General features: G+C 43.1%; 1 protein-coding gene across 6 annotated transcripts in view; it reads left to right on the forward strand.

Annotated features, from left to right (window-relative positions):
• The first annotated feature begins 704 nt into the window (after positions 1 to 704).
• The window catches only part of KHDRBS3 (KH RNA binding domain containing, signal transduction associated 3), a 123,251-nt gene continuing 98,928 nt past the window's right edge, over positions 705 to 25,027 (forward strand). For 5 of the 6 annotated variants that reach the window (XR_014492168.1, XR_014492169.1, XR_014492170.1 and 2 more), the window contains exon 1: positions 705 to 1,041. Coding sequence is in view for 1 of the 6 variants with exons in the window: in XM_083360102.1 (XP_083216228.1) it covers positions 954 to 1,041 (88 nt within the window). In the remaining 5 variants the exon portion in view is untranslated. The remainder of the gene's footprint in view (positions 1,042 to 25,027) is intronic. The other variant, XM_083360102.1, reaches the window with a different exon arrangement.

The following is a 25,027-nucleotide window of genomic DNA, read 5'->3' on the forward strand; positions in this document are numbered from 1 at the left end:
AAGGTTTACAGCCCCACTCTGCGAGAGCTCATTCATATACGGCAGGAGTCCTCAAACTTGGCCCTTTTATGACTCATGGACTTCAACTCCCAGAATTCCTCAGCCAGGTATGCTGGCTGAGGAATTCTGGGAGTTGAAGTCCATGAGTCATAACAGAGCTGAGTTTGAAGACCCCTGATATACGGGGAAGCCGCCTGGGCACAGAAATGGAAGATCTTTCTGTAATCTTTTTTTTAATTGTCTGACCGGTTTCGTACTTTCATTAACCAGGCGCGCTCCCGACGGGTGTTTGAACGCCCCGCCTCAGGGAGGGGCGGTCCAAAACGTCAAGCGAGCGCGCGCCCGACCACGCGCCCCCTAACGGCTTCCTCCGAGCGCGGGCTCGCTGGCCGTTTTTCGGCGCGCGGCTCGGCGACGGGCGGGGCAGGGTGGTGGCGAATAGGAGGGCGGGGAGAAAAGCTGCCAATCTCACGGGGGGGGGCTAACGGGCTTCCTGGCGTCACAACGCTCTTCGTACCCAATGGCAAACAAAGGGAGGCGGGCGGAAAGGGGGACGGCTCGGCCATTTCCTCGCCGGGCGTTGGAGAGGGGCGGGGGGGGGGCGCGGCCTTTCCGCGCGGGGCGGGGGCGTGGCCGCGGAGCTGGCTATTTAAAGCGAGCTCCGCTGGCGGCACGCTCACTCGCGGTGCGCCGCCGGAGGGAGCGGTGTTGTATCGGAGGCGGTGGATCCGTGTGGCCTCTGGAAGGGGAAGAAGGAGCGTTCTTGTTTCGTCTGGGGAAGGGCGCAAGCGGGGCCGCCTCGTTTCCTCGGCTCCTTCCCGAGGAGGTTTCTTGCCCGAGGAGGATTTACCGGCTTCCCGGCGGTGGCCGCAACCGTCCTGCGTGGTTTTCTTCCCTTCCGGCGTGTCGAAGCGAGTAGTCCGGTCCCCCCCAGCAGGGCAGGCGGGCGGGCCATGGAGGAAAAGTACCTGCCCGAGCTGATGGCGGAGAAGGACTCCCTGGATCCCTCCTTCACCCACGCGCTGCGCCTGGTCAACCAAGGTGGGGGCGTCCGCGTGGCTCTTAACGGCCCGGAGGAGCCGGGACTGCAAACGGGCGTTGGGGGCGGGGGGGCTCCGCTTTTGCATTGCCTTGTACGGAGGGTGCAGCCCGGGAGGCGGAAGGCAAAGGGGGTGGGGTGGGGTGGGGTGGGTGATGCACGGGTTGGAGTGCACGCCTCACCCGGGTCCCCAGCGCGTCTGAATGCCGCCCGGGTGCAAACTCGCGTCGTCTCGGCTTCTCCTGCCCGGCACTTCCCTCAAGTCCCTTTAAAGCCCCGGTTGCCTTAAGGCAGGGGTCGGCAACCTCGGCTCTTTTATGACTCGTGGACTTCAACTCCCAGAATTCCTGAGCCAGCAGGAATTCTGGGAATTGAAGTCCACGAGTCATAAAAGAGCCGAGGTTGCCGACCCCTGCCTTAAGGCGACGTTTCTTAAACTCGAGGTCCTCCCAATGGCTGGCTTTTTCTAGATGGGGTGGCCTTGCTGGAGGACACCCCGCACCCCCAAATTAGCTAGGGATTTAGCCGATCCCCCACCCCACCCACCCACCCCCCCCCAAAAAAAAAACCCAACCCGCCGAACTGCACAGTCGTTGGACCCTGAAATGCGATGCTGCTGGAAGAGGGATCGGGGAGGTTCAATGTGCCTCTGTGCGCCCCCCCCTTTAACCCTATTTTTTCCCCCAACAAGGGGGGTTATGATGTAGTAAAATTGGGGTTCTCCTTAGCTGCGTCCTGCCTCTCGGCTTTGTCTTAGCTGCTGCTGGGTGGAAAGGACAGACTTGGCTCTCAGTTAAACCGATCCCCTTCCTTTTTTGGGGGGGGGTTGTTAGGGGCTGCTCGTTTCCCAATGCCCTAGAGTAGAAGAAAGAGCTGTTTTCACGTTGGAAGTGCCTGCAGGATTGGAAGATTCTTCCCCACACACACACACACACACACAGACACTTTGGGGCTTGAAAAGACAACCTTTATTAACCTCCAGCTGCTGAAGGAAGGAAGCCAGCTAAGGAAAGCTGGTTTGAGAGAGGCTGTTGAACAGCCCAAGTTATTCCCTCAATTGAGGCTGCACTAGGATGGGGTGGGAGATCCCATGAGGATCCTTGGAAGCCCCTTAAATAGGGCGGAGGGGATAAGGAATAAGGGGATAAGCCCCATTCTGGGCTTCCTCTCCTCAAAGTTCCCTTATTATGGCTACAAGCTGGGCTTTTTTTCTCATAGAACGCTCAGAACGGAGTTCCGGCACCTTTTTTTGGATGGAACCTTATAGGGTAGGCAAGGCAGGTTCCGGCACCTTTTTCTTTTACAAAAAAAGCACTGGCTACAAGTGATAGCCACCCACTTTTTTTTCCTTCTTCTAGAGGATGGTTTTCTTCCTAGTGGTGGGACTTGATGCATGGCCGGCTGGGGGACAGTTGGGTGTGGAGACCCAAAAGAGGAGAACGCTGGAAGGGTTTCTCTTGGAAACTCCCAGAGGAGTGTGCCTAAGGAAAGAAAAAAAAGGGTACGAAGTGATGAGTTGCACATTTGGAAGAAAGGCTGAACGGATTGGGGGTGTGTGTGTGTGGTCCTTCAGACCGAGCTGATCCCCCTCCCCAAAAGAAGGGCGATGAAACCCAATTCCTGCTCCACAGGAATTCTTCCCTTTCTGCTGGTTGACTAGTTAGAATTATTCCAGAGACAGTCTTCTCTGGAAGTTCTAACCCTGTTAGAAAGAAATGCAGGTGTTGCAATTGCACAACACTCAAGCGAATGTCTCTTTTTGGTAAGGATTGTTAAAAAGGGAGCCTTGTGGTCTTCCCCTTCAGGGCAGGAGGTGGGAGGCGAAACGCACCTCCTGTTCTCTCAGCTTAATAACAAGGAGCCAGTAAAGAATCTATGGTATTGACTGGTTAGGGTGTTAATAGCTTTTTGCCTTGGGACTTGTGTCTGTATTCCACAAAAGAGGCATTCTCCTCGGCTTCAGGTTAATCATTGTGGCATCTTTTGCCAGCCTGGAAGGGCCAATATATATATATATATATATATATATATATATATATATATATATATATATATATATATATATATATATATATATAAAAAAAACGATCCTCTTGTTAAACGGCTTGTTTTATTTTCCCCAAACAATGGGGTTTTGTGTTTCTCATTTCTAGCTGCCTTGCAAATTTATTGCCTTCTTGGAGAACTTGATGTTCTTGGGGAAAATATGACAATCTTCTCTCCCGTGGTTGGACTGTGAGGTTTAGCCTGGCTTTTGCTATCTCGGAAGCTGAAAACAACAGATGCTGTTTTTAATAATCGGCAGGTAGGCTTGCAGTTGCTCAGGGTGTCTGGATAGGTGGTATCCTGTTTCCGTGGTCCTATTAAAAACAAATTCAGCCTATTGACTTAACAGGTGAGACATACCAATTTTCTCCTAAAGCAGTCTTTAAAAAAAACAAACACTCATTACTGCCTCTTTAGTATGAGATGGTTTCAACGTTATAAGCTCCCTTCCACAATGTTTTACTTGGGGTAGCTCCTTGTCAATCTAGTTTACAGTTGGAGGAATTGTAACAACAGTGTTTTTGTGTATTTTGCGGTGTCTTTGAATAGGAGCTGTAAAAGTAGTGTGAGAATCCTCAAGGAGATGCGTGTCTGATGCAATGGAAAACATTAAATTTTAGTAGCAAATACTTGGGTCTGTGGACTGTCAGTGGAGTTAATAATTACATATTTGAAAGCATAAAGCATTGAACTTGTTGTGTGGGGGCGGTGCCGAGTTTGCATCACAACAGAACTTGGTTTGGTGGATCTGTGGTGTGGTATGGAAGCATTCTGATGTCAGAGTAGCTTATTTACTGAGTTAAACTTCATAAGCCATCATGGGCAGCTAAAACTGAAGGCTTTAGTGTTTTGCTTCGTAATCCTAGTTTAACACTGCAGAGGGAGCCTCATGTTCAATTTGGGGTACTTTGGCCACAGCTTTAGATGCAAAGGAAACATCTTGAGTACATTTTCTTCTAACAAACTGCTTATGTGTTCTGGGCTTTGTGTGGACGTTATTGGAATTATACTTTAGAGCAGGGGTTCCCAACCGGGGTGCGATATTCCAAGGGGTGTGTGAAAACTTGGCTTTTCAAAATTGTGGTGTATATGCATAATTCTCTGCCGTTATTTTGAACTTTTGTAAAGGGCGCGAGAATATATCCGAAGCGTTCTAGGGGTACGGGGTATAGAAAAGGTTGGGAACAGCTGCTTTTAGGGGTAAAGTTTTACTTTTGACAATCCAGCTTGCCTAATATTGATTGCTACAACGTTGGTTCCTGCTCACTCAAGAATGCAATAATAAAACAGGCTTTTAAATATTCTCAAAAGTACAAGCCAGGATTTTTTGGATAAAGTTTCATGCTTGTGTAGTAAGAGTGTTAAGAAAATACTAGAAGAATATATTAGACTTGCCCTCCTCCGCCCAGTGATGAATAAAATTCTGGATAGCAGGCAATCCTCACTTTTTTGTAATATCAGTAAGGGAATCCTTAAATGTTGAGAAGCAGGATTCTTGGCTACCGGTAATTTAATTTGGGGAGTAAACAGTGAGAAAAGATTCTGTTGGTCTGTTGAGGCGTTTGCTGGTTCATTTTTGTTTGAGTGTTGAAGCAAATGAGAGCACTCAGATTTTGAAATGTTGGTGCCACGCGGTTTTGTTTTTTGAAATCTGAATGATGTAATAAATATAACCAAGTTAACGTTTTCAGGTAGAAGAGATATTAGTATACGTTAGAAGATATAGTTTAAATCTTTGTACTACAAAATACTGACATTCCATAAAAACACTTTGTAATGAACAATATTTAGCAGTATCATATTGAGTTGCAATATATATATATGCTGTGGTTAATATTTGCATTCCATGCTAAAGTTCCCAGACCACTTTTAAGTGATGCATGCCTGAACATCAATCTCTAGGCTTAATACTCATCTTGGTGAGATGCTTATTAATTCAAATTGAGAATGACCTCTTTGGAATGGGCTGATAGCCAGCATTTAAACTGCTGTCAAAGGTTATGTGTCTTTATACGGTAGATAAACTTAAACCATTGAAAGCTCTGCAATGTTAATTTGTCTAAGTGTCTGCAGGAACAGGTTTGCTATGATAAATTGCCGAGGTTTCACCTAATGTAAGAAAGCACTATAGTCACAAATGTACTCAGTTTGTTTTTTTTAAATAAGGCTTCTATGGTTGTCCAGCTCCATAGTATTCCTAGATGGTATAATATTGAAAGACAAAAAAGCTAACCTACAGAATCAAAATGAATGGCATGCATACTATCTTTAAAACTCTGCCCCTGTGTGAATTTCTGAAATTTAGGTGTCTGAAAAGAAGTTCAGGCAAAGCTCTTGGTTAGTGAAAGTTCTCCATAATATATCAGAATTGTCTCCACATCTCTATGTTGCATGTTTATATGAATTAAGGGGATACTTAAAAAGAAAAGTTTGTTTTTACAAATGTTAGATAAGTCACGGTAGCCAAATTTTTAATAATGGTAATTTCCTCTGGTGTGGAAATAGTATGTTCTTCATTTTGAGCAATTGATTTTAAATTGAGAAATGTATATATATATATTGGAAGATTAGGAAAATTATTCCAGATATAGAATAAAGATGCAGATGAATGCAGCACAACCATCCTGCTATGCTCTCTTTATAGAATTATCCATTTCTTTACAAAAAATCACTGACATAACTGATTTTTAAAATAGGCGCTTGGGTTTAAGTAATTTTACTTTCTGCTTATGAAAAAAATACTCAAGACAAGCAAAATTGTATTAGAAACATGGGTGCTTTCCATCAGGGCAAAAATATCCTCTGGTTTAGAAAAAAAAGAGAAGTTACATAAAGTATCTGGTATTTTAAAAAAGCATTTCTAAATTGAAAGCTGAAAAGTCAGACCGTTGGTTTATTTATTTTATTTTAATTCCATTTATATCCCGCCCTTCTCCGAAGACTCAGGGCGGCTTACAAGCTTAGCAGTAGCCTTCATTCTATGTATATGCCTGCTTATTAGGGCTTTCACACACCCCCCAAGCGGCATTATTACAAAGTCAGCTTAATTGCCCCCAACAATCTGGGTCCTCATTTTACCTACCTCGGGAGGATGGAAGGCTGAGTCAACCTTGAGCCTGGTGGGATGCGAACCTGCAATAATTGCAGGCAGCTGGTGTTACTTAAGGAGGCATTAGCCCACTGCTCCACCAAGGCTCTTCTATATGGAAGATGAATGTTCTGGAGATGACATCTGCGTCTGTCTAAGGTTACAACCCACAAAAGAAGGCACTTTTCCTGCAAACTTCCCACAGCAGTGCAAATAAATTCTGATTTTAGTCGTTCCGTGGGAATGCGATCTGTCTGAAGTTGATGCAGCGATCAGTTCTTAAAAATACCTTGATCACTGCAGTCATTTCTACAGAAACACGAACCAATTTCAGCAGTGTAGGCTAGGCTGGAATCTGATCAGGGTAAGGATGGTAGCAACCACTATGTAGATAGAAGAAAGAGGCAGAAGACTTAACAGAACACATCCATGAACGCTTAGTATTCGGAAGAGATGATGAAAACTTCTTAATCCGACAATACATGGACAGACTTCACCATTGGTTATGAGCTCCTGGATCGTGCCAAGGAATTCTTGGAAGCTTGGCATTCAGACAGATCGTCCATTAATAAATACATAGAGATAAAAAGCACACTTAAATGACTTTTTTTTTTAAAAAAAAAATAAAGTTAAGGAAACAAAAATAGCCAAACACATTTCCAGCAACCAACAGCCAGGTAAGCAGGAATTAATACAAGACAAACAATCTGGCAGAAAACAAGATCCTAATCTAGGTGCTCTCAAAAAAAAAAAAAGAACCACACTTCCATCAACTATGGTAGAGCAAGCTACTGTGTATAAATGGGGAACAGACGTTCGGCAGGCGTTAATGTTAACCTAGTTGGGTAATGAATCTATGGCAGGCAAGCAACTAAGCTTTTGAGGGCACCAAGGACTCCACACAATCTGACCGAGAGGATTGTTTTCTCAACTTTGGCAAGCTGCCTGGAGAATTCTGGGAGCTGAAATCCACAAGTCTTAAGATTGTTTCTCAACTTTGGCAAGCTGCCTGGAGAATTCTGGGAGCTGAAATCCACAAGTCTTAAGATTGTTTCTCAACTTTGGCAAGCTGCCTGGAGAATTCTGGGAGCTGAAATCCACAAGTCTTATAAGTTGCCAAAGTGAAGAAGCAAATATATACGAACCTACAATTTAGACTGTAAATCTTCCAAGCATACAATTGTTCAGCTTTTTTTCCTCCAAAGGGAGAGTCCAATAAAAGATAGCTGAGCCTGCAACCGGCATGTGGGCGGGGCAAGCAGTTTGGGAGGGACTCTCCCTAGTGCACAGGTCTGCAACCCGCGGATCCGGAGCCGCATGCGGCTCTTTCAGCCGTCTCCTGCGGCTCCCAGTCCTCTGCCATGTGCAGTCCAAAAAAAAAAAGTGGGACTAAAAAAGTTCAACCAATCAATTCAAATATGCAGGGTAGGTGCATATCTCGCCTTGGCTCCACTCTTCAGTCAAACCCTGTTTTACGCATGTGCGCATGTACGCACATGCGCACACATTTTTTGCGGCTCCCAGTTTTTCCTTTCACTATTTCAGGTTGCTGACCCCTGCCCTAGTGTCTTGGACTGTAAGGTGTGTGTGTGTGTGTTTGTGTGTGTATGTATGTATGTGTATGTATGTATGGGAGGTAGGATTGTACTTTCAGACTCTATAAAGATTCCATTATTATAACCTTACAGTAAAGTAGAATTGGCTCATCTGTCCGTGTTTCTTATCTGGTCTACATCACAAGGCTGGCATGCATTGAGAAATAATTGATTCTCTGGCACTTTAGTCATAAACTACACAAATGGTGGTCCTGTGTGACTCGCTCCCATAAACTTAAGAACTTTATCTGGTGTAGTTATGCATTACCATAAATGGGTGAGACATACGGGGCATTCATCTTTTCTTAAGCATTGATTGATAATACTTCCAGCATGGCTTCATTTTTCGCTCTTGGAGGACAATGTTGAATTCAACTATCATTTTAATTAGCAATCCCCACAAATACTGTAATGGGTTTGGTGGTAGAACTGAATAGATTAAGAAGTAAATATTATGGGAGAAAGCAAACATGAACCAATTATACGTAGGCAATGTCAAATTTTATTTTGCTAGTTACAATGGAGATATGGCAAAAAGTGCCTTTGCTTAGCCCCCCCCCCCAACTGTAAAAAGATAAAAATACCCACGATTGAAATATAAACTGCTGGCTTTCTGTATGCAAAAACCACTAGGGGGTAATAGACAGGAAAAAGGTAAAGGTTTTTTGCATCAGTCTCTCTCTACTTGGCACAGTATCTGTGCAAATTTGCATCAGAATTTTTCAACCTTGGCAAATTCAAATTGTGGGCTTCCAATTCCCAGAATTCTCTAGCCAGCATTTCTGCAGTTTAGGTCTGCATCTCTGTCAGGGTGGATAATGATGATTTTTAAAAAATAAAAGTAAAAAAAAATCAGATTTTTTTTTTATTTAAAAGATTTTATTTTATTTTTATCAAATTTATTTTAATGCTTTTGGAGTAAAAATCTATCAAGATAGTTTTCAATTTAAGATACCTTAATTAGTTTACTCAACATTAAATGGAGCTTAGTTATGTAGCGTAATAATGATGATGATGTTGAAAGGGATCTTGGAGGACATCTAAAAATTAAAATTTAAATCGAGTTGATTTAAATCAAGCCTTTTTACTACTGATTTAAATCATGATTAAATCATCGAGTTGATTTAAATCAAATCCACTCTGATCTCTGTACAAGTAGTCCTTGACAAATGGGTGAATAGAACTCAGAATTATGGTTGTAAGTCGAGGCTTTCTGTGAACGGACCAGATTCTTTTGACATTTTTTTGTGGTGATGGTTAAGCAAATCAATTTTCTCCAATAAGATATTTTCTTTCTTTTTTGCTGGGAACAAAGTAAATTCTAGAAATGGGACAAAAAACCCACGGCAAATTGCAGTCACGTGACCCTGGGATGCTGTGATTGTCAAGTGCCCAATATGCAGCGATGTAACCGCAGCTGGTCATGAGTAGCTTTTGGTGGGTCCAGAGTAACTACAACTAGTTATAAGCTGAGGATTGTCTATGCCAGGGGTCTTTAAACTTGGGCCCTTTTATGACTTGTTGACTTCATCTCCCAGACTTCCTCAGCTGAGGAATTCTGGGAGATGAAGTCCACAAGTCTTAAAAGTTGTCAAGGCTACAGACCCCTGGTCTAAGGTCATAACAGCACTGGAAAAAGTGACTTATGTCCATTTTTTACACGACTAATTGCAGCATCCCAGTGGTCACATTATCAAAATTCAGATGCTTGGCAACTGGCATGTATTTATGCCGGTTGCATTCCCAGGGTCATATCACTCTTGTGACTTTCTGACAAGCCAGATTCACTTAACAACCGTGTTACTAACTGAACTACTGCAGAGATTCACTTAACTGTGGCAAGAAAGGTTGTAAATGCACTTAACAACTGTCTTGTTTATCAATGGAAATTTGGGGCTCACATGTCGTAAGTTGAGGACTTGCCTGTACTGTATTGGAGAATCCTTAAGTCACATTTGAAGTAGGTCCTTCACCCCATTTTATGTTTAACTATGTCTGAGATGGATATAGTAGTGAGTGACACGTATTGATTGCACTCCTTGTTCAGATTAATTTGGGAACCCTGAAACACCCTGAAACCTAGGATTGACATTTTAGTCCCTGTTCATAATGTGGTTTAAATAAACAAGGCGATTTTGTTTTCATTAAGGACTTTGTATAGAGATATATTCACAAGCAAATATTCCAAACTATAGCTTAATGGAAACCATGTATAAATAGTTGCACAAAAATGGAGGAAATTGAGTTTTCTATAAATAGCAAAATAGGCACTCCTTTTTCTTGCAGAATCTTTTTTTTTTTTTAAAAAAAACACTATCTCAGAAACACAACCCCTGAAGTAGTCATGCTTAGGTTTGACTCAAGCCAAGACTTAAATGCTTTAAACTCCCCTCATTGTCTTCCAGCCATCCTACTGTCAGAAAACTTGTTCTACAGTGAATTAGTCTGCTGGCAGAGCAGAATAGAAACTGCCAAAGTATTTGTGCAGGGCAGAGAATTTAAGGAGGCATTCAAGACAAAACTAATCATGGATCTCCAGTTAGAGGCCCTGAACCTTGGATGTCCTTAGCTAATAGACCTTACTTAGATATATGCTGAGCAGACACGGTTGCAGAAGATGATGTCAAGTTATTTTGCTTCTCCCAAACTGCGTAATTTAGTCATGCGATGCCTTAAAAGTTGTTGAGAGAAAATAACCCAGATCCTGGAATAGCCTAAGAGGGTTGCTGGGAACAAAACCATCTATCTCCGTTAATTTATGGCAGAAAAGATGCTTTCTGGATGAGGGCCTTCGGCGTTTGACCCATTGTGTTGGCTCTTGAAGGCTGGAGCGTGAAACAGCCTGACATGGAAGTTTTAAGAAGAGAACGCTAATAGAGTAGATGATGTTAGTTAATTAAAGAGGCCAATCCATATAGTTTTAAGTTCGTTAAGATTTACAGCAGTCAGCTTGGGCTCAGATGGAGTCATATCAAGAGTTTTTCCTGGCCACGTGCTGAACGACTCAAAATTAAGGCGTTCGGTTTCTGATAGGGTGCTTCTGTTTGGCTTTGCAAACGTTAGCAATTTGCCCGGCAGGCAGAAACAACAGTAATTATGTGCTCTTTTTTTTGCTCTTGGTGTTCCAAAAAACAAAAACAAAAACAAAAAACACCACTCAACTGTAGTACATACGTTAAGAGTTACACTCTTTTAATAGTTGGGCTTGTCCCGTGTTTGCTGAAAAGATAGATTATTACAGGAACTGTAGCTTGTCGCTTTGGTTTATACAGCCCTGACTATAGCTTCCGTAAATGTTGGCACTATATCCTTTGATCATAGTATCAGAAGATTAAAATTTTTCTTGCCTCTGCTTTTCAGCCAACTGCTTGCCGGTTGGGGTGAAGGTATCTGAACAGCGTGTCATCTTCATTTCAGCTTGTTTTGCCCATATTTAGAGGTGGTGAGCTAATACTGGTGGTCCTCAATTGACGACTGGTCACTTAAAGACCTTTCAAAGGTACAATCAAGCCCCTCCCCCCGTTTGAGAGCTATTCAATGTGCCGTGATGTTAGCGCGAGTGGGGGGGGTGCACTTGTGGCGATGCTAGCGTGGTAGTGGACTGTGGCCCACAGGTTGGGGACCCATGCTTTAGAAAGAGCAGTTACACAAATACATCATTGTCCTGCATTTACGTTGGCATGCTCTTCTGTTTTCTACCGAAACCTTGGTGCTCCTGCCCTTAAGCGTGTGGTAGAGAAATGAGCCGTCATACTATTTGCTTGTATTTTTTGAAAGGACTAGGCCAGGGGTAGGCAACCTTGGCTCTTTTATGACTCATGGACTTCAACTCCCAGAATTCCTGAGTCAGCTGAAGTCCATGAGTCATAAAAGAGCCAAGGTTGCCTACCCCTGGACTAGGCACTAGAGGCTAATTTGGAAAACAGGTGTCTGACTGCACCAACTCAAGTTATGTCCTAAGGTTGAGTCAATTGAACCATAAGAAACATTGACCTGTGAAATTCAAATAAGAACATATGGTACCTGCAGGAAAAGGATGAGCTACTTTTAGGCTGTTCACACCCTTTCACCGTTACTTATGATCCATGAGAAATATAACGCAGGTAGTCCTGAACTTACAACAGTTTGTTTAGTGACTGTTCAAAGTTACAACATGACTTGAAAAAAAGCGGCTTATGACCTTTTTTCACACTTAAGACCATTACAGCACCTCCATGGCCCTGTGATCAAAATTCAGATGAATCGGAGTAGAGCTGGAAGGGACCTTGGGGAGGTCTTCTAGTCCGGCCCCCTGCTCAAGCAGGACACCTTATAACATTTCAGACAAGAGGCTGTCCATTCTACTCTTAAAAACCTCCAGTGATGGAGCACCCACAACCTCTGGAGGCAAACTCTTCCCCTGGTTAATTGTCCTCACTGTTAGGAAGTTTCTCCTTGGTTCCAGGTTGCTTCTCTCCTTGATTAGGTTCCATCCATTGTTTCTTGTCTTGTGTTCTGTTGCTTTGGGAAATAAATTGACCCCCTCCTCCTTGTGGCAATCTCTCAAATACTGGAGTAGTGCTATCATGCCCCCCCTTAAACATCTTAGTTAATTTAATTAATTTTTTTAATTTTAATTCCATTTATATCCCGCCCTTCTCCGAAGACTCACTTTTTCCAAAGTCTCAATATCTTTTTTGTAATATGATGACCAAAATAGGATGCAGTATTCCAGGTGTGGCCTTACTAAGGCTTTATAAAGTGGTACTAATACTTCACGCGACCCATACAACCAAGGATTGTATTAGGTTTTTTTTGGCAGCTGCCACACACTGCTGGCTCATGTTTAACTGATGATCCCACCAAGTTTCAGCAACGACAGCTGTATCGTATCTGCCTTCATGTACTAACATTTCAAGTTTGCCCTGTTCATTCCCTAAACTTTGAGCATTAGTGTATAGGCACTTGAGCCCTTCATTGGTCTTGACAGTTGGTTCATATTTATGACGGTTACACTGTCTTGGGGTCATGTGATCCCCTTTTGCGACCTTCTAACAAGCAAAGCCCTGTAAACCGCCCTGAGTCCTACGGGAATAGAGCGGTATACATGTTAGGCATATGGTGTTAGCCTACAATGTTGGGTTGAAAATATATTAACCATAATGCTATGTCTTTAAGAAGTTAATTGGCCAATGGGTGTGTAAGTGTTCTCATGGCCATAAGAGGGAGCTAGTAATGTAGCTTCTCTCTCTCTCTCTGAAGTCACTGATCTCTACTATTACTGTTTTTGCTCTGCTGTTGGTTTACTACTGTTGTAAACCTGAACTGTGTATTGACCTCTGGACCGGTAAGAAGACTTTGTATTTTGGATTACTCATTGGACTGTTGCTATTGTTTATGACCTGGACTGTTTATTTTTGACTGTGCATTTTTGTTCTTACACCACCTTAAAGTAAACTACTTTTTGTTTTTACAACTCAGTGTACTCTTGTGTGACTCTTGCTGCTCTCAGTACCCTTCCTTGTCTGTGCAACTCTTTGGTAGCACAAGGAGACCTCTGCACAACAGATTCCTTAACAATACAAATTCAATAAAATAAATAAATAAATAAATAAAGTCATTGGGGAAGCCAGATTCACTTAACGACCGGGCTACTAATTTAGTAGGTGCAGTGATTCCCTTAACAACTGTGGAAAAGGAAGGTCGCAAAATGGAGCCCAACTCACTTAACAAATGTCTCACTTAACAACAGATACTTTGGGCTCAGTTGTCATGCAAAGTCAAGGACTGCCTATCACGAGGGCGGAGAGTAAATGCAGAAGCTTCTTGGTTTTATTTTTATTTTTATTTTTTTTATCCAGCCGTGTTTTGCAAATTCATGGTCTTGGCTGTAAATTATAACAGACCTTTGAAAAATAAACAGTGAGACACGAGATTCTTTCCAGAGGAGAGGAACAAAAGGCATTTCGCTTTCTCAGCTCTTGTAAGCCAAGAACGGGGACCAAAGAGTGCAGCTTAAATGTACAATGAGGCTGAATGCTTTTTGTTTTAAAGATGGCACTTACGCTAATAGCTTATGCAGGAAACATTCAACATTATTGTCTTTGGGGAGTATTTATTTGTTATAATTATAGAATGACTCTTCAAAGAAAAAAAGCGGGGCTGGGGAGACCTTGGCTGCTGACCAGAATGATTTCCATCAATTTGTAACCACCTAAATCAGAGGTCACCAACCTTTGTCGTTTGGCGGACCAGAGGAAGTGGGAAGGGAGCATTTTAAATAAGTGCGTGCGTGTGCACATGGGGCCGCGAGCACGTCCGTGAGCTGCAAATTGGGCATGGCTAGCGCCCACGTGATACTAGCCCTGCCCTGTTCTTGCGTGGTGCAGCACTTTTTTTCTGCACCCCGTGGCACGGCAGTGGCCTGTTTCCACGCCATGTGGTGCGTTGTCCATTTTTGTGCCTTGCAGCGCGGTGGCGGCTTGTTTTTGCGCCCCACAGTGTGGCGGTGCCCATTTTTATGTCCTGCGCTGTGGCAGTGGCCCATGTTTGCACAACGAGGCATGTTGTTGCCCCATTTTTGCGCCTTGAGGCGGCATCCCATTTTCGTGCCCTGAGGTACAGCGGCAGTCTGTTTGCACCCTGTGGTGCGGCATCCTGTTTTTGCGTGGTGCTAGCGCAAGTGAGGGGCTCTGCGCGCACACTGGCCAGCCTGGCCCGCAGCCCGATGGCCAGTAGGCCACGGCCCACTATCAGGCCGTGGCCCACAAGTTGGGGACCCCTGTTGTAAATGATTCTGGGTCAAGTTCTTCTCAAAAGAAAACATGTATTTAAGAGTAAAAGATGATCCTAATGGAAGGATATAAATATATATAAAGGTTGTTTCTGTATTATTGAACAGGCCTGATATACAAGATGTGGAAGTTGAGCTGTGATGTCAAGTTTCCGACGTATGGGCTTTTCAAGTGACGCTGAGGCATTGTTTACCTTAAAAGTCCTTTATTATTGGTTCCGCGAGATGTGATGAGAACCAAACAGATTTTTCCCATAACGAATAATGTAGTGAGTCACAAAGCAACCGGCACCAACAAGTTGTAGCTTGTGCATTGAGTACGAAACAAACGACGAGTACCGGGACAAAATTTTCACATCAAAATGCATTGAGAACCAAATTTGCTGAGTTTCAAAGCAGTTGAGTATCAAAGAATCACGGCACCACCCACCCCCTCATGCATATATATCCCCCTAGATTTGCTAGGGTGGTGATGGGGAGGGCTGTTCTGTGACAGCATCTACTTATTGAAGAAGAATGAATTGAAACCATCTTCTAAAGGTAGTCCTCAATTTACAACCATTCATTTAGTGATTATTCAAAGTTAGAATGAAACTGGAAAGGTATGACTGCTATTCGCTGTTGCATCATCCCCATGGTCACGTGATGAAAATCCAGGCGCTGGGCAATTGGCATGTATTTATTTGCAGCGTCCCGGGGTCATGTGATCCCCTTTTGTAACCTTCCCACATGGCTTCCGACAAGCTAAGTCAATAGGGGAAGCCAGATTTGCTTAATGACCTCACGATTCGCTTAACAACTGCAGTGATTCATTTAAATGTGGCAAAAAAGGTTATGAAATGGGGCACCACCCACTTTATAACTGACTTGCTTAGCCACAGAAATTTTGGGCTCAGTTGTGGTTGTAAGTCGAGGACTACCTGTATTCCCGAAGGCCCGTCAGGGGAGAAGAATAAGTTTGATAGATTCAGATAAACATAAGAAGAACTAAGAGAAAAAGAAGCTTCAGATGTTTCCGGGAATAGAGAGACATAGTTTATCAATATTACCGGTGATGGAAGAGTTAGAAGAAAATAAGTGTGATGGTTATACTGGACATTTTGTGAAGTTCTGACATCAACAGTAGACCCTTTTACCATAGCAAGAGACAGAAAAATTATGAACAGGGCCAAAGCTCCCTAGACAGTGATGGGATTCAGCCGGTTTGCACCAGTTCGGCAAAACCAGTAGCTAAATTTTGTTGAGTTTGGAGAACCAGCTGAACGCACACTGCTTCTGGAAGTCCATTCTAGGCCTGGGAAGCCTGGAGGAGGCCTCCCAGGCCTAGAACGTCCTGCCGGAAGTGCGTTCTAGGCCTTGGAGACCTGGAGGAAGACCTCCCAGGCCTAGAATGGCCTGCCGGAAGTGTGGGGATGCCACTTCCAGAAGTCTGTTGTAGGCCTCGGAGGCCCAGACCTGCATCCATGCAGAGAACCAGTTGTTCAGGGATTTGAATCCCACCACACACTCTAGAGTGTTAATCTGAGGGTGCCTTGGTGGAGCAGTGGGCTAATGCCTCCTTAAGTAACACCAGCTGCCTGCAATTAGTGCAGGTTCGCATCCCACCAGGCTCAAGGTTGACTCAGCCTTCCATTCTTCCGAGGTAGGTAAAATGAGGACCCAGATTGTGGGGGGCAATAAGCTGACTTTGTAATAATGCCGCTTGGGGGTGTGTGTGTGAAAGCCCTAATAAGCAGGCATATACATAGAATGAAGGCTACTGCTAAGCTTGTAAGCCGCCCTGAATCTTCGGAGAAGGGCGGGATATAAATGGAATTAAAATAAATAAAAATAAAAATAAACAGACAACAGCTTTGAAGATCATCTTCTTTTCAGTGAAGATGTGTACATAACACACCCCTGCTAGAAATGTCCAGAAAAGGAATTGCAGGTCAAAACCCAGTGCACGCTCTGACCTTTGTCTGCATTGTTTCTATCTCTACATCCAATCTCCTACTCACCTCTTTCCAGCAGACTATAGAACAATAGTAAAAGTTGTAGTTATTGTCTGGGCTAGTTCTCCGTATAGCAGGCCTTACCAAACCTCTGGTTCTTGAAATAAGAATACAAGCTATACTTCACTTAAAATATTAAATGTATATGTCTCTTGTCTTCCGGCGATTCTGGGCAGCTTGCAGTTGTTAAAACATATAAAACCAAGAAGAATGCAAGCAATCGTACACAAAAGGAAACCATGATGGGGAAAATGGTTCTTTCATTTCCAGTTTAACGGTATGGGATGATAACCAAGCCAATCGCCAAGGATGATTTTTTTTCCAGCTTGACTTGTAATGGTTTTTTTGCACGGCAGTTGTCCTGGTTAATTTGCATAGTTTGGCGGCTCCTTTGCAATTATTTTTCAGTCAGCTACAAAAGACTCACCACCCCAGTGGGCACAGTGAACAACCCCCAGATATGATTCCTGATTGCTCTAACTCATCTTGATACTGAATTGATCTTTCTTCAGACTGTCCTGAATTTATATCTTATCAGCAAAACCTAAGACCTTAGGACGGGTAGGTTAAGCTTAATTAAATGGAGGGAAGTCATTGTGCTGTTAAGATTATCTACTTCAGCTGAAAGTAGGCAGCTTGACAATGTTTATAAGTTTGAGGCTGCTCCAACTTCTGAGGCTTTTCTCTAGTCTGGTGCAGGGGTAGGCAGCCTTGGCTCATTTATGACTTGTGGACTTCAACTCCCAGAATTCCTGAGCCAGCATGGCTCAGCTTGGAAACCTCTCCCTTTCCCCTCAGCATGGCTGGCTCGGGAATTCTGGGAGTTGAAGTCCACGAGTCCATAAAAGAGCCAAGGTTGCCTACCCCTGGTCTGGTGCCTAGCCACTGTTGTAGCCATTTTTAGAATAACAGGTAGTCCTTGACTTACGACCACAATTGAGCCAAAATTTCTCTTATTAAGCGTAACAGTTGTTAAGTGAGTTTTGTTCCATGTTACGACCTTTCTTCCACCACAGTTATTAAGCAAATCGCTGCCGTTGTTAAGTTAGTAACACGGTTGTTAAATGAGTCTGGCTTCCCTTTGCCTTTGACAGAAAGTCACAAAATGGGCTCATATGAGCCCAGGACACCGCAACCGTCACAAGTACACGCCAGTTTCCAAAGTGTCTGAATTTTGATCAAGTGACCCTGGGGATGCTGCAATGGTTAGAAAGCGTGAAAAATGGTCGCACATCGCTTCGGTGGTGTGTTGTAACTTAGGTCACTAAATGAACGATGATAGGTTGAGGACTACCTGTACTGCAGATCTTTTGTAAGCTGGATTGATTTGATCATGGAGATCCAGTTCATTTAGACACTAACTGATGTCCCCTGAACATTTTTTTCCTCTGTCACTTAGTTGAGTTTCTGTGAGAATTAACTACATGGGAATCTTAAAGCACTGAGCCACTGCATTCTTTATTTAGCCCATTATTTATTTTTAAAAAGTAGGAAGTGCTGGACAGTTTCATTAGCTTTCCCCTAGGTGTTAAGCATAATTGTGTGGTGTCTAAAAATGATAGTGGCACTTCTAAGAGATTGCTTCATCCTCCAGCATTCTAGTAGAGGTTGGTCCTCAACTTACTGGTTGATTAGCCACCATTCAGATTTACGACAAATCTATCTTGGAGCTACTTATGACTCAGATTCAAAGTTACAACAGTTTGCCACACACACACACACACACACACACACACACACATGACCAAATTTCAGGCACTCGGCTGCGTTTACAGCTGTTGTCAGTGTCACAAAATTGTGTTTACTATTGTTTTCAGATTTCGGCAAAACTGCACCTGTAACAATCCATGGGTTCCCTAAAAGGCCATGATGTGGCCACTTTACAACCACCAGGTTGGCTTAATGACTGCCGCAAAAGTCCCAAGATTGGGTTGATTCCCATGACCGATCCATTTTACAACCATTGCAACCTACGAGGTTCCATTACGGTCTTAAACCGAGAACTGCATTTTGGATTTCTGCTTCTCTCTGCTGCAGCAGGTCCAAGGTGAAAAGTGGTGGTCGCTGAAGCTCAGAATCACCGAATTGTGCCTAGCAGCTGTAACTCATCTGGAGACTGAATTAGGCATCTTCACTTTGGGCAGCTGTTGATGTTTGTCATCTCAGGCAAGGTCCCAAGTTTAGGCTTGTAATACCTATTATTATTATGAGCAGCAGATGTTAAAATGGAACCTGGAATGGCGTGGCATCGTGGGAATATAGATGTTTACCAGAAAAGAGATGAAAACAGGTAATGGGGGAAGCCTTGCGCTGCAGCTCTGCCCTCTTCTCCACAATTGGAAATTACCCTGAAGGTGGAACTAAGTGGGAACTTACATCCTGAGTGGATGCATTACGCTAACTTAAGCTGCATTCCAGATTCTTCTAAGGAGTCTCCCATTGCTTTATGCAATATGGGCTGTCCTTGACTTAACGATCACAATTCAGCCCAGAATTTATGTTGCTAAGAGGGAAATTTGTTAAATTGAGTTTTGCCCCATTTTTACGACCATGGGGAGGGGTGCTGCAACAGTCATAAGTGTGAGAAATGGTCATAATTCTTTTTAGTGCCGTTGTAAATTTGAACCGTCAGTAAATGGGGCACTAACATTTCTGCAGCAGGCAGGTTACTGAATCAACGTTTTTTCACTGCAATCATTCAGATGTTTTCCTCTAAAAAAAATTACTGGAAAATTGCCAATCAAAATACACATTGTCCTTGGCTTACCACAGTCCCCTGCTTCATATTGTATAATGCCAATCCTATGTTTGCACCCATCCTATTGAGTCATAGAATTAAAGGGGAGAAGCTGCTAGTTTTGCTGTCGTTTATCGTTAAGGTATTTTATTTCACTTGGGAACTAAGACAGTTGGCAAGTGTTGGTAAATTGCCAACCTGTTTTTCCAGTAATTTTTTTTAAAGGAAAATACTTCCATGATTGCACAGTGGAAGAAGTTGATTCAATATAACCCGTTTGCAGCAGAGATGTTAGTGCCAACATTGTATTCCCAAGCTCTTTTTGGAAAGGAAGTGACATATTTTCCCCTTGATAAAAAAGGGAGTGGTAGAGCAAGTGGGAATTGCTCCATTACAGCAGCTGCCTCTTTGAAACTTACAGCTGTGATTTTCTTGTTTCGGTTTTTAAAAATCTCCACTTGCATTTTCTGTGCAGCTATAGAATGCATAAGTTTGTGTTTGCATGTAGGACTGTGAATGGATGACAGTAGCTTGCTATACACTTGTTGAAAGAAAAATCTTCCTCAGGTCCGGTCCAAGCCGGGAATAAACGAAATGGAGGCTGCTTGAGAAAGAAGCTTGTAGTTTATTGAAGAGCAGAGCTGACCCCATGTGACTGGGAGTGCTGGGTTTTTATGCTTCCTTGGGCTTTTGTGTTTGAGGATTTTCCTATTCCTGTGGCGTGAACTTTGACCTGATCTTTTGAGCATGTGCTTTTGGTATGGTGATGGTGGTGGGTTAATCCTATTATGTCCCAAAGAATTTTAGAATTTGGGTGGGGGATGTAGATTTTAGGGGGTCTTTGTTTTTCTAATCTCGTCAGCTCCAAGCTGCCTGGCTACGGTCTTTCTCAAAGGATTATCATTATCATTACATTATTTGGACTTTTTCATACAAAACTGAGCAAAACATTATGGAGAAAAATCAGATGCTGATTTCATGAAAACTTTCCCCCCCCCCCCCAGGGCAGGCTTCACTTTTGAGTTGAGGTTTGGCCACCTCCTCCCACCCCCCCTGTGTCCCCCATCCCTCACAAAAACACACCCCTGTGCATGCAAAACTATACAGGTAGTCCTTGACTTATGACCATAGTTGAATCCAACATTCCCGTTAAACAAATTTCTGCAAAGCAATACAGTTGTTTGAGTTGTGCCCCATTTCTACAGATCTGGTTTCTGCCTGGAGCTGAGGGGTGATTTCTGCCTTTAAGATCCTTTGGGGAAATATAATATTCTGCCTTTTTAATATCCCCCAAAATACTTCCTTCTCTGGGGGTGGGGAGGGTACTGTCTTCCCACACCCTTAAAGGCTGGAAACGTTACCTAGACTTCTTGCTGAAAATAAATAAATGATAAAATCATTTTATGGGTTTGAAGATTTTAAAAAAGGGTGTGGATTAATTGAGGAGCTGAAGGGACTTGTGTAACATTTATGATGGAGGAGGGATTATGAGATTGTAATTAGCTGTTGAAGGAAAGGTCAGAAGTCACATTTCATAACTAATTCCTTCTGATTTGTCTACGTAAAATTCTTAGTGCAAATAAATAAAGACAGTAGTCTGCATTCAAAGATCGTTTCATTGTAGGATTTCATTGACTTCCTGTTTTGAAAAAGACTACTACGGTCACAAGAATAGGAACCTGCAAAATGCTCTTTTAACATATTGAGCAACCCTTTGCAGGATCTGATTGATAATGTCGACAGAACAGGTTTTTGAAGAGCCTTTCCTTAGATAGAGATGGTGTGTGCCTAAGGTCCAAAAAAAAAATAGCTATAAAAAGTGTGTTGCAGCAGTGTGAAAATTGGAGTTTGGGGCTATGCATGCTTCTCACTTTGAGATTCCTAACTCTTGCAGAATATTGCTTGCCACCTGTTGCATGTAAGTGTTAAAATTGTCTGCATATTTTAGAGACAGTGGTTTGGACAAGTCTATAAGAGATTGGAGGCTGTTTGTGGAGTTTCTGTGTGTTAAATTCGAGAGTTAACAGGGTTTTGAAGATCAGTTTAACTTTTTGGATTGCCAATTAACAGCTTTTTTTGCAGTGAATAGAGATTGGGTGGATTTGATTGTTAGAAAATAGAATTTTATATTTGGAATATTTGTTAAATGATTGTGATTTAAAATACTTCTTTTAGTAAGCATAGATGGGAAAATTTCCCACTATTTATAGACCTGTTGGAAGGGAGTGAATCTATTAGATTTCTTTGAGTGATATTTGTCAGGTTGAACATTTAGTGTTATATATTTGTTATATGCACCTTTTTCTTTTTCTAACAGTGTTGTTAATTTTTTTCCTGTCTTTGTGGTTTTTGTTATTCTTTGTTCTTGTTTTCTTTGATTTTTTTTTATTTTGTATTTTATCTATTGAAACCAAGTAAACAATTCATAAAGTAATTATCTGCATATTGCAAAATTTAGCACATAACCTGTCCCAAGTAGACCGTCTTTATAGTGAGTGATTGAGTCAAACAGACTGGTCAACCCAATTGCTGTTTCGCAATAGAAAAGATTGTAGACAAGATTGGGACTCGTAATTCAGAATACGAAAATAGTTGTTTCTCTTGCAAAGGGAAAGAAAAAAAAAACCCTGCTGATTAACATACACCTGTCTGGGCAGAATGCTGGAGCCCTGGTGGCACAGGGTTTAGAATGCAATATTGTAAGCCAACTCTGCCCACAGCCTAGAGTTTGATCCTCAAGGTTAACTTCCATCCTTCTGAGGTTGGTAAAATGAGGACCCGGATTGTTGGGGGCAATATGCTGACTCTATAAAACTACCCAGAGAATTCTGTAAAGTGCTATGAACCTGGTATATAAGTCTTAAATGCTATTGCTAACACTGCTTGGGACCAGCTCTTGAACAGATCTTCAACACCTTGGATTACTTGATGGATTTTCTGTGCAACCTCCACTCCTGAAGTGATTTGGATGAATGTGCTGACTCAGCTAGAGCGAAGGACAGGGGGATCTTCCTGCAGTTACAGTCCTAAGCCGTGGTATGGTGATCAAGTGACCACATCTGATTTTTATGGCTTATTATGCGGCAGCCCCTAAGCAAATGCCCCAGTTATTTAAGCAAACCCGTTGTTTGCTATGGGACATTTATTTATTTATTTTGGCCAGCAATAAACGCTGGTTTCTATAAAACGTCGTGGTCACATGACCACTCAAGGGTGCAAAAGGGTTGTGGATGTGGGGCTGGTTGCTGAGTAGCCAATATGTGGCATGTTGTCATGTGACTTTGGGAGCAGCGGTTGGGACTTCCAATCCAGATCAGAAGTCCCTTTTTCAGATTGGAAGTTTTACCACTGTTTGTTATTTTGGAGCCACCGTTTTAAAAGAAGTCCCTGTAGCATCTCTTCTCTGTCCTCATCACTGGAGCAAATATGGGCCCTTTCCTCTTATCTGATGCTGGCACAGGATCTTACTATAGCTTTCAGGAAGTACTTCTTGTCTCCTGCTCCTCTCCAGAATTGCCTGTCAACGTAAAAGGGACCGCTGGGGCTTATTTTGCAAACTTAGTAATGATGAGCCTTTTGTCACTGATACAAGAAGTCCTTGACTTACGACCACCAGTAACCTGAAAATGTCTATTGCTCTTTGAGGGGCTGCCACAAAAAAGAGGGGGGTTAACCTATTTTCCACAGCACCAGAGGCAAGGCAAGACAAGAAACGATGGATGGAAACTAATCAAGGAGACAAGCAGCCTAGAACTTAATAGTAAGAACAATTAACCCTTCAGAAGCTGTGGTTATTTCATCACTGGAGGATTTTAAGAAGAGACTAGACAGCCACTTGTCTAAAATGGCACAGGGTCTCCTGCTTGTTGAAGAGGTTGGACTAGAAGACCTTCAAGGTCCCTTCCAACTAAGCTCTTCTGTTACTTTCTAAAATATGTGCAGTTGCTAGGTTCACTTGAAGTTGAAATCATGCAGAAATATTCCTCGTCGTAAGATATACTGGACGTTTTGGATTTTATGGTGGACTAAACAAGATGGAGATAGCACCAGCCTTCCAACAGCCCGACCACCACTCTTGGTGTTTAGACCAGCTTCAAATATTTGTGTTTAAATACATCTCAAAGGCACCAAGTTAGAAGAAATCTGTATTATCTCTTTGACTTTCAGGGTTGACTTTTGTTTCTTTTGTCTTTGGAAAGTGACGTGATGTTCCAGCTGCATGAATGTTGTCAGGCTAGTTAAGGCAGAATGGGGACAGCAAAGTAATCTTCAACACAAGGTTAAATGTACATTTCCTTTAACCGTTAAGGGGTAAGCAAGTGCTTCTGAACGAAGGAGGCAAGAGAAAAATGCAGCAAGGAACTAGAGAAAAATGAGGTTAGTAGAGATGGGAGATACTTAACTGGGAGGGTTACAACTTTGATGGGGAATGTTTGAGAGATGGGTGACAGTGTGGTTTGGGAAGGGAAAAATGGTTGAGCACAGTGTGTCAGTTGAAATACCAGGTTTACTACTGTATTCTTTATTGCAGAGATCCCCAAACTTTTGGGCATCAGCGACCGGTTCCATGGAGAGACGTTTTTCCGCCGACCGGAGGGGATGTGGTTTTGTGTGCTGTGTGCATCTCGCGGATTTGCTTGTTTGTGTGGACCGGTTGCTAGCATGCTGCGGCCCGGTAATAGTCCACGGACCAGGAGTTGGGGATCCTTGCTTTATTAATATTCTTTCATGCTGTTCTCGATCGATATGGGATGTGAAGATACCATGTTTTCCCCGAAAGTAACACCTACCCCGAAAATAAGCCCTAGCTTGATTTTTGGGGGTAGGCCTAATATAAGCCCTATCCTAAAAATAAGCTGTAGTTTTGGGGTGAAGCACACGGCTAAAAATAAAGCTTGGATGGGGGTGGCGCTGTGGAGCTGCCCCAGGCACCCTGTCATCTTGCAGGCCTCTCCTCACTGGCCCATTTCTTCTGCGGCATCTTCTGCAGCCAGACCTGTATTTCTCAGTCACAGGGCTTTCCGGAAGGCCTCTGCAGCTGAGAACTGAGCTATGGGTTGAATCCATAGCTTGGTTCTGCAACACCTCAGCAACCGAGCCCCAAGCTATGGATTGAATCCATACCTTGGTACTTGGCTGCTTAGGCCTTTTGGAAAGGCTTGACTGCAAAATGCAGGCCCGAATGCAGCTGCAGAACTTCGGTCCCAGAAGAAGTGGACCGGCTGGGTGGGGCTGTCGGTGCTGGAGGTAAGGGAAGGTCTACCCTGAAAATAAGAGCTGGTGCTTCTTTTGTAGGGAGAAAAAAAAAGAGCCGGTCCTATTTTAGGAGAAACATGGTACTTTGGATAAACAGCAACTCAAAAGGTGATATCACCTCCTGAGTTTGGACCTCCTGTCCCAGGTAATCTCTCCAGAAACTCCAACCGAACTTTTACCATTTTTCCTCTGTTTGCATTGCACTACAGGTGCTCCTTGACTTAAAAGCGTTCATTTAGTGGCCATTCAAAGTTACTACTACACTGAAATATGTGACTTGCAACCGGTCTTAAAACCAATGCAGCATCTCCAGTGGCCTGGGGGGGGGGGGTCAGCTGGTTACCATTTATTTTATTTTTTTTAATCCCATTTATATCCCGCCCTTCTCCGAAGACTCAGGGCAGCTTACAATCTAAGAAGCACAAATCAGCGTGCTTAGTAGCCTTCATTCTATGTATATGCCTGCTTATTACGGCTTTCGCGCCCCCCCCAAGTGGCAT

Source organism: Vipera ursinii (assembly GCF_947247035.1).
Source record: "Vipera ursinii genome assembly, chromosome: 3".
NCBI lineage: Eukaryota > Metazoa > Chordata > Lepidosauria > Squamata > Viperidae > Vipera > Vipera ursinii.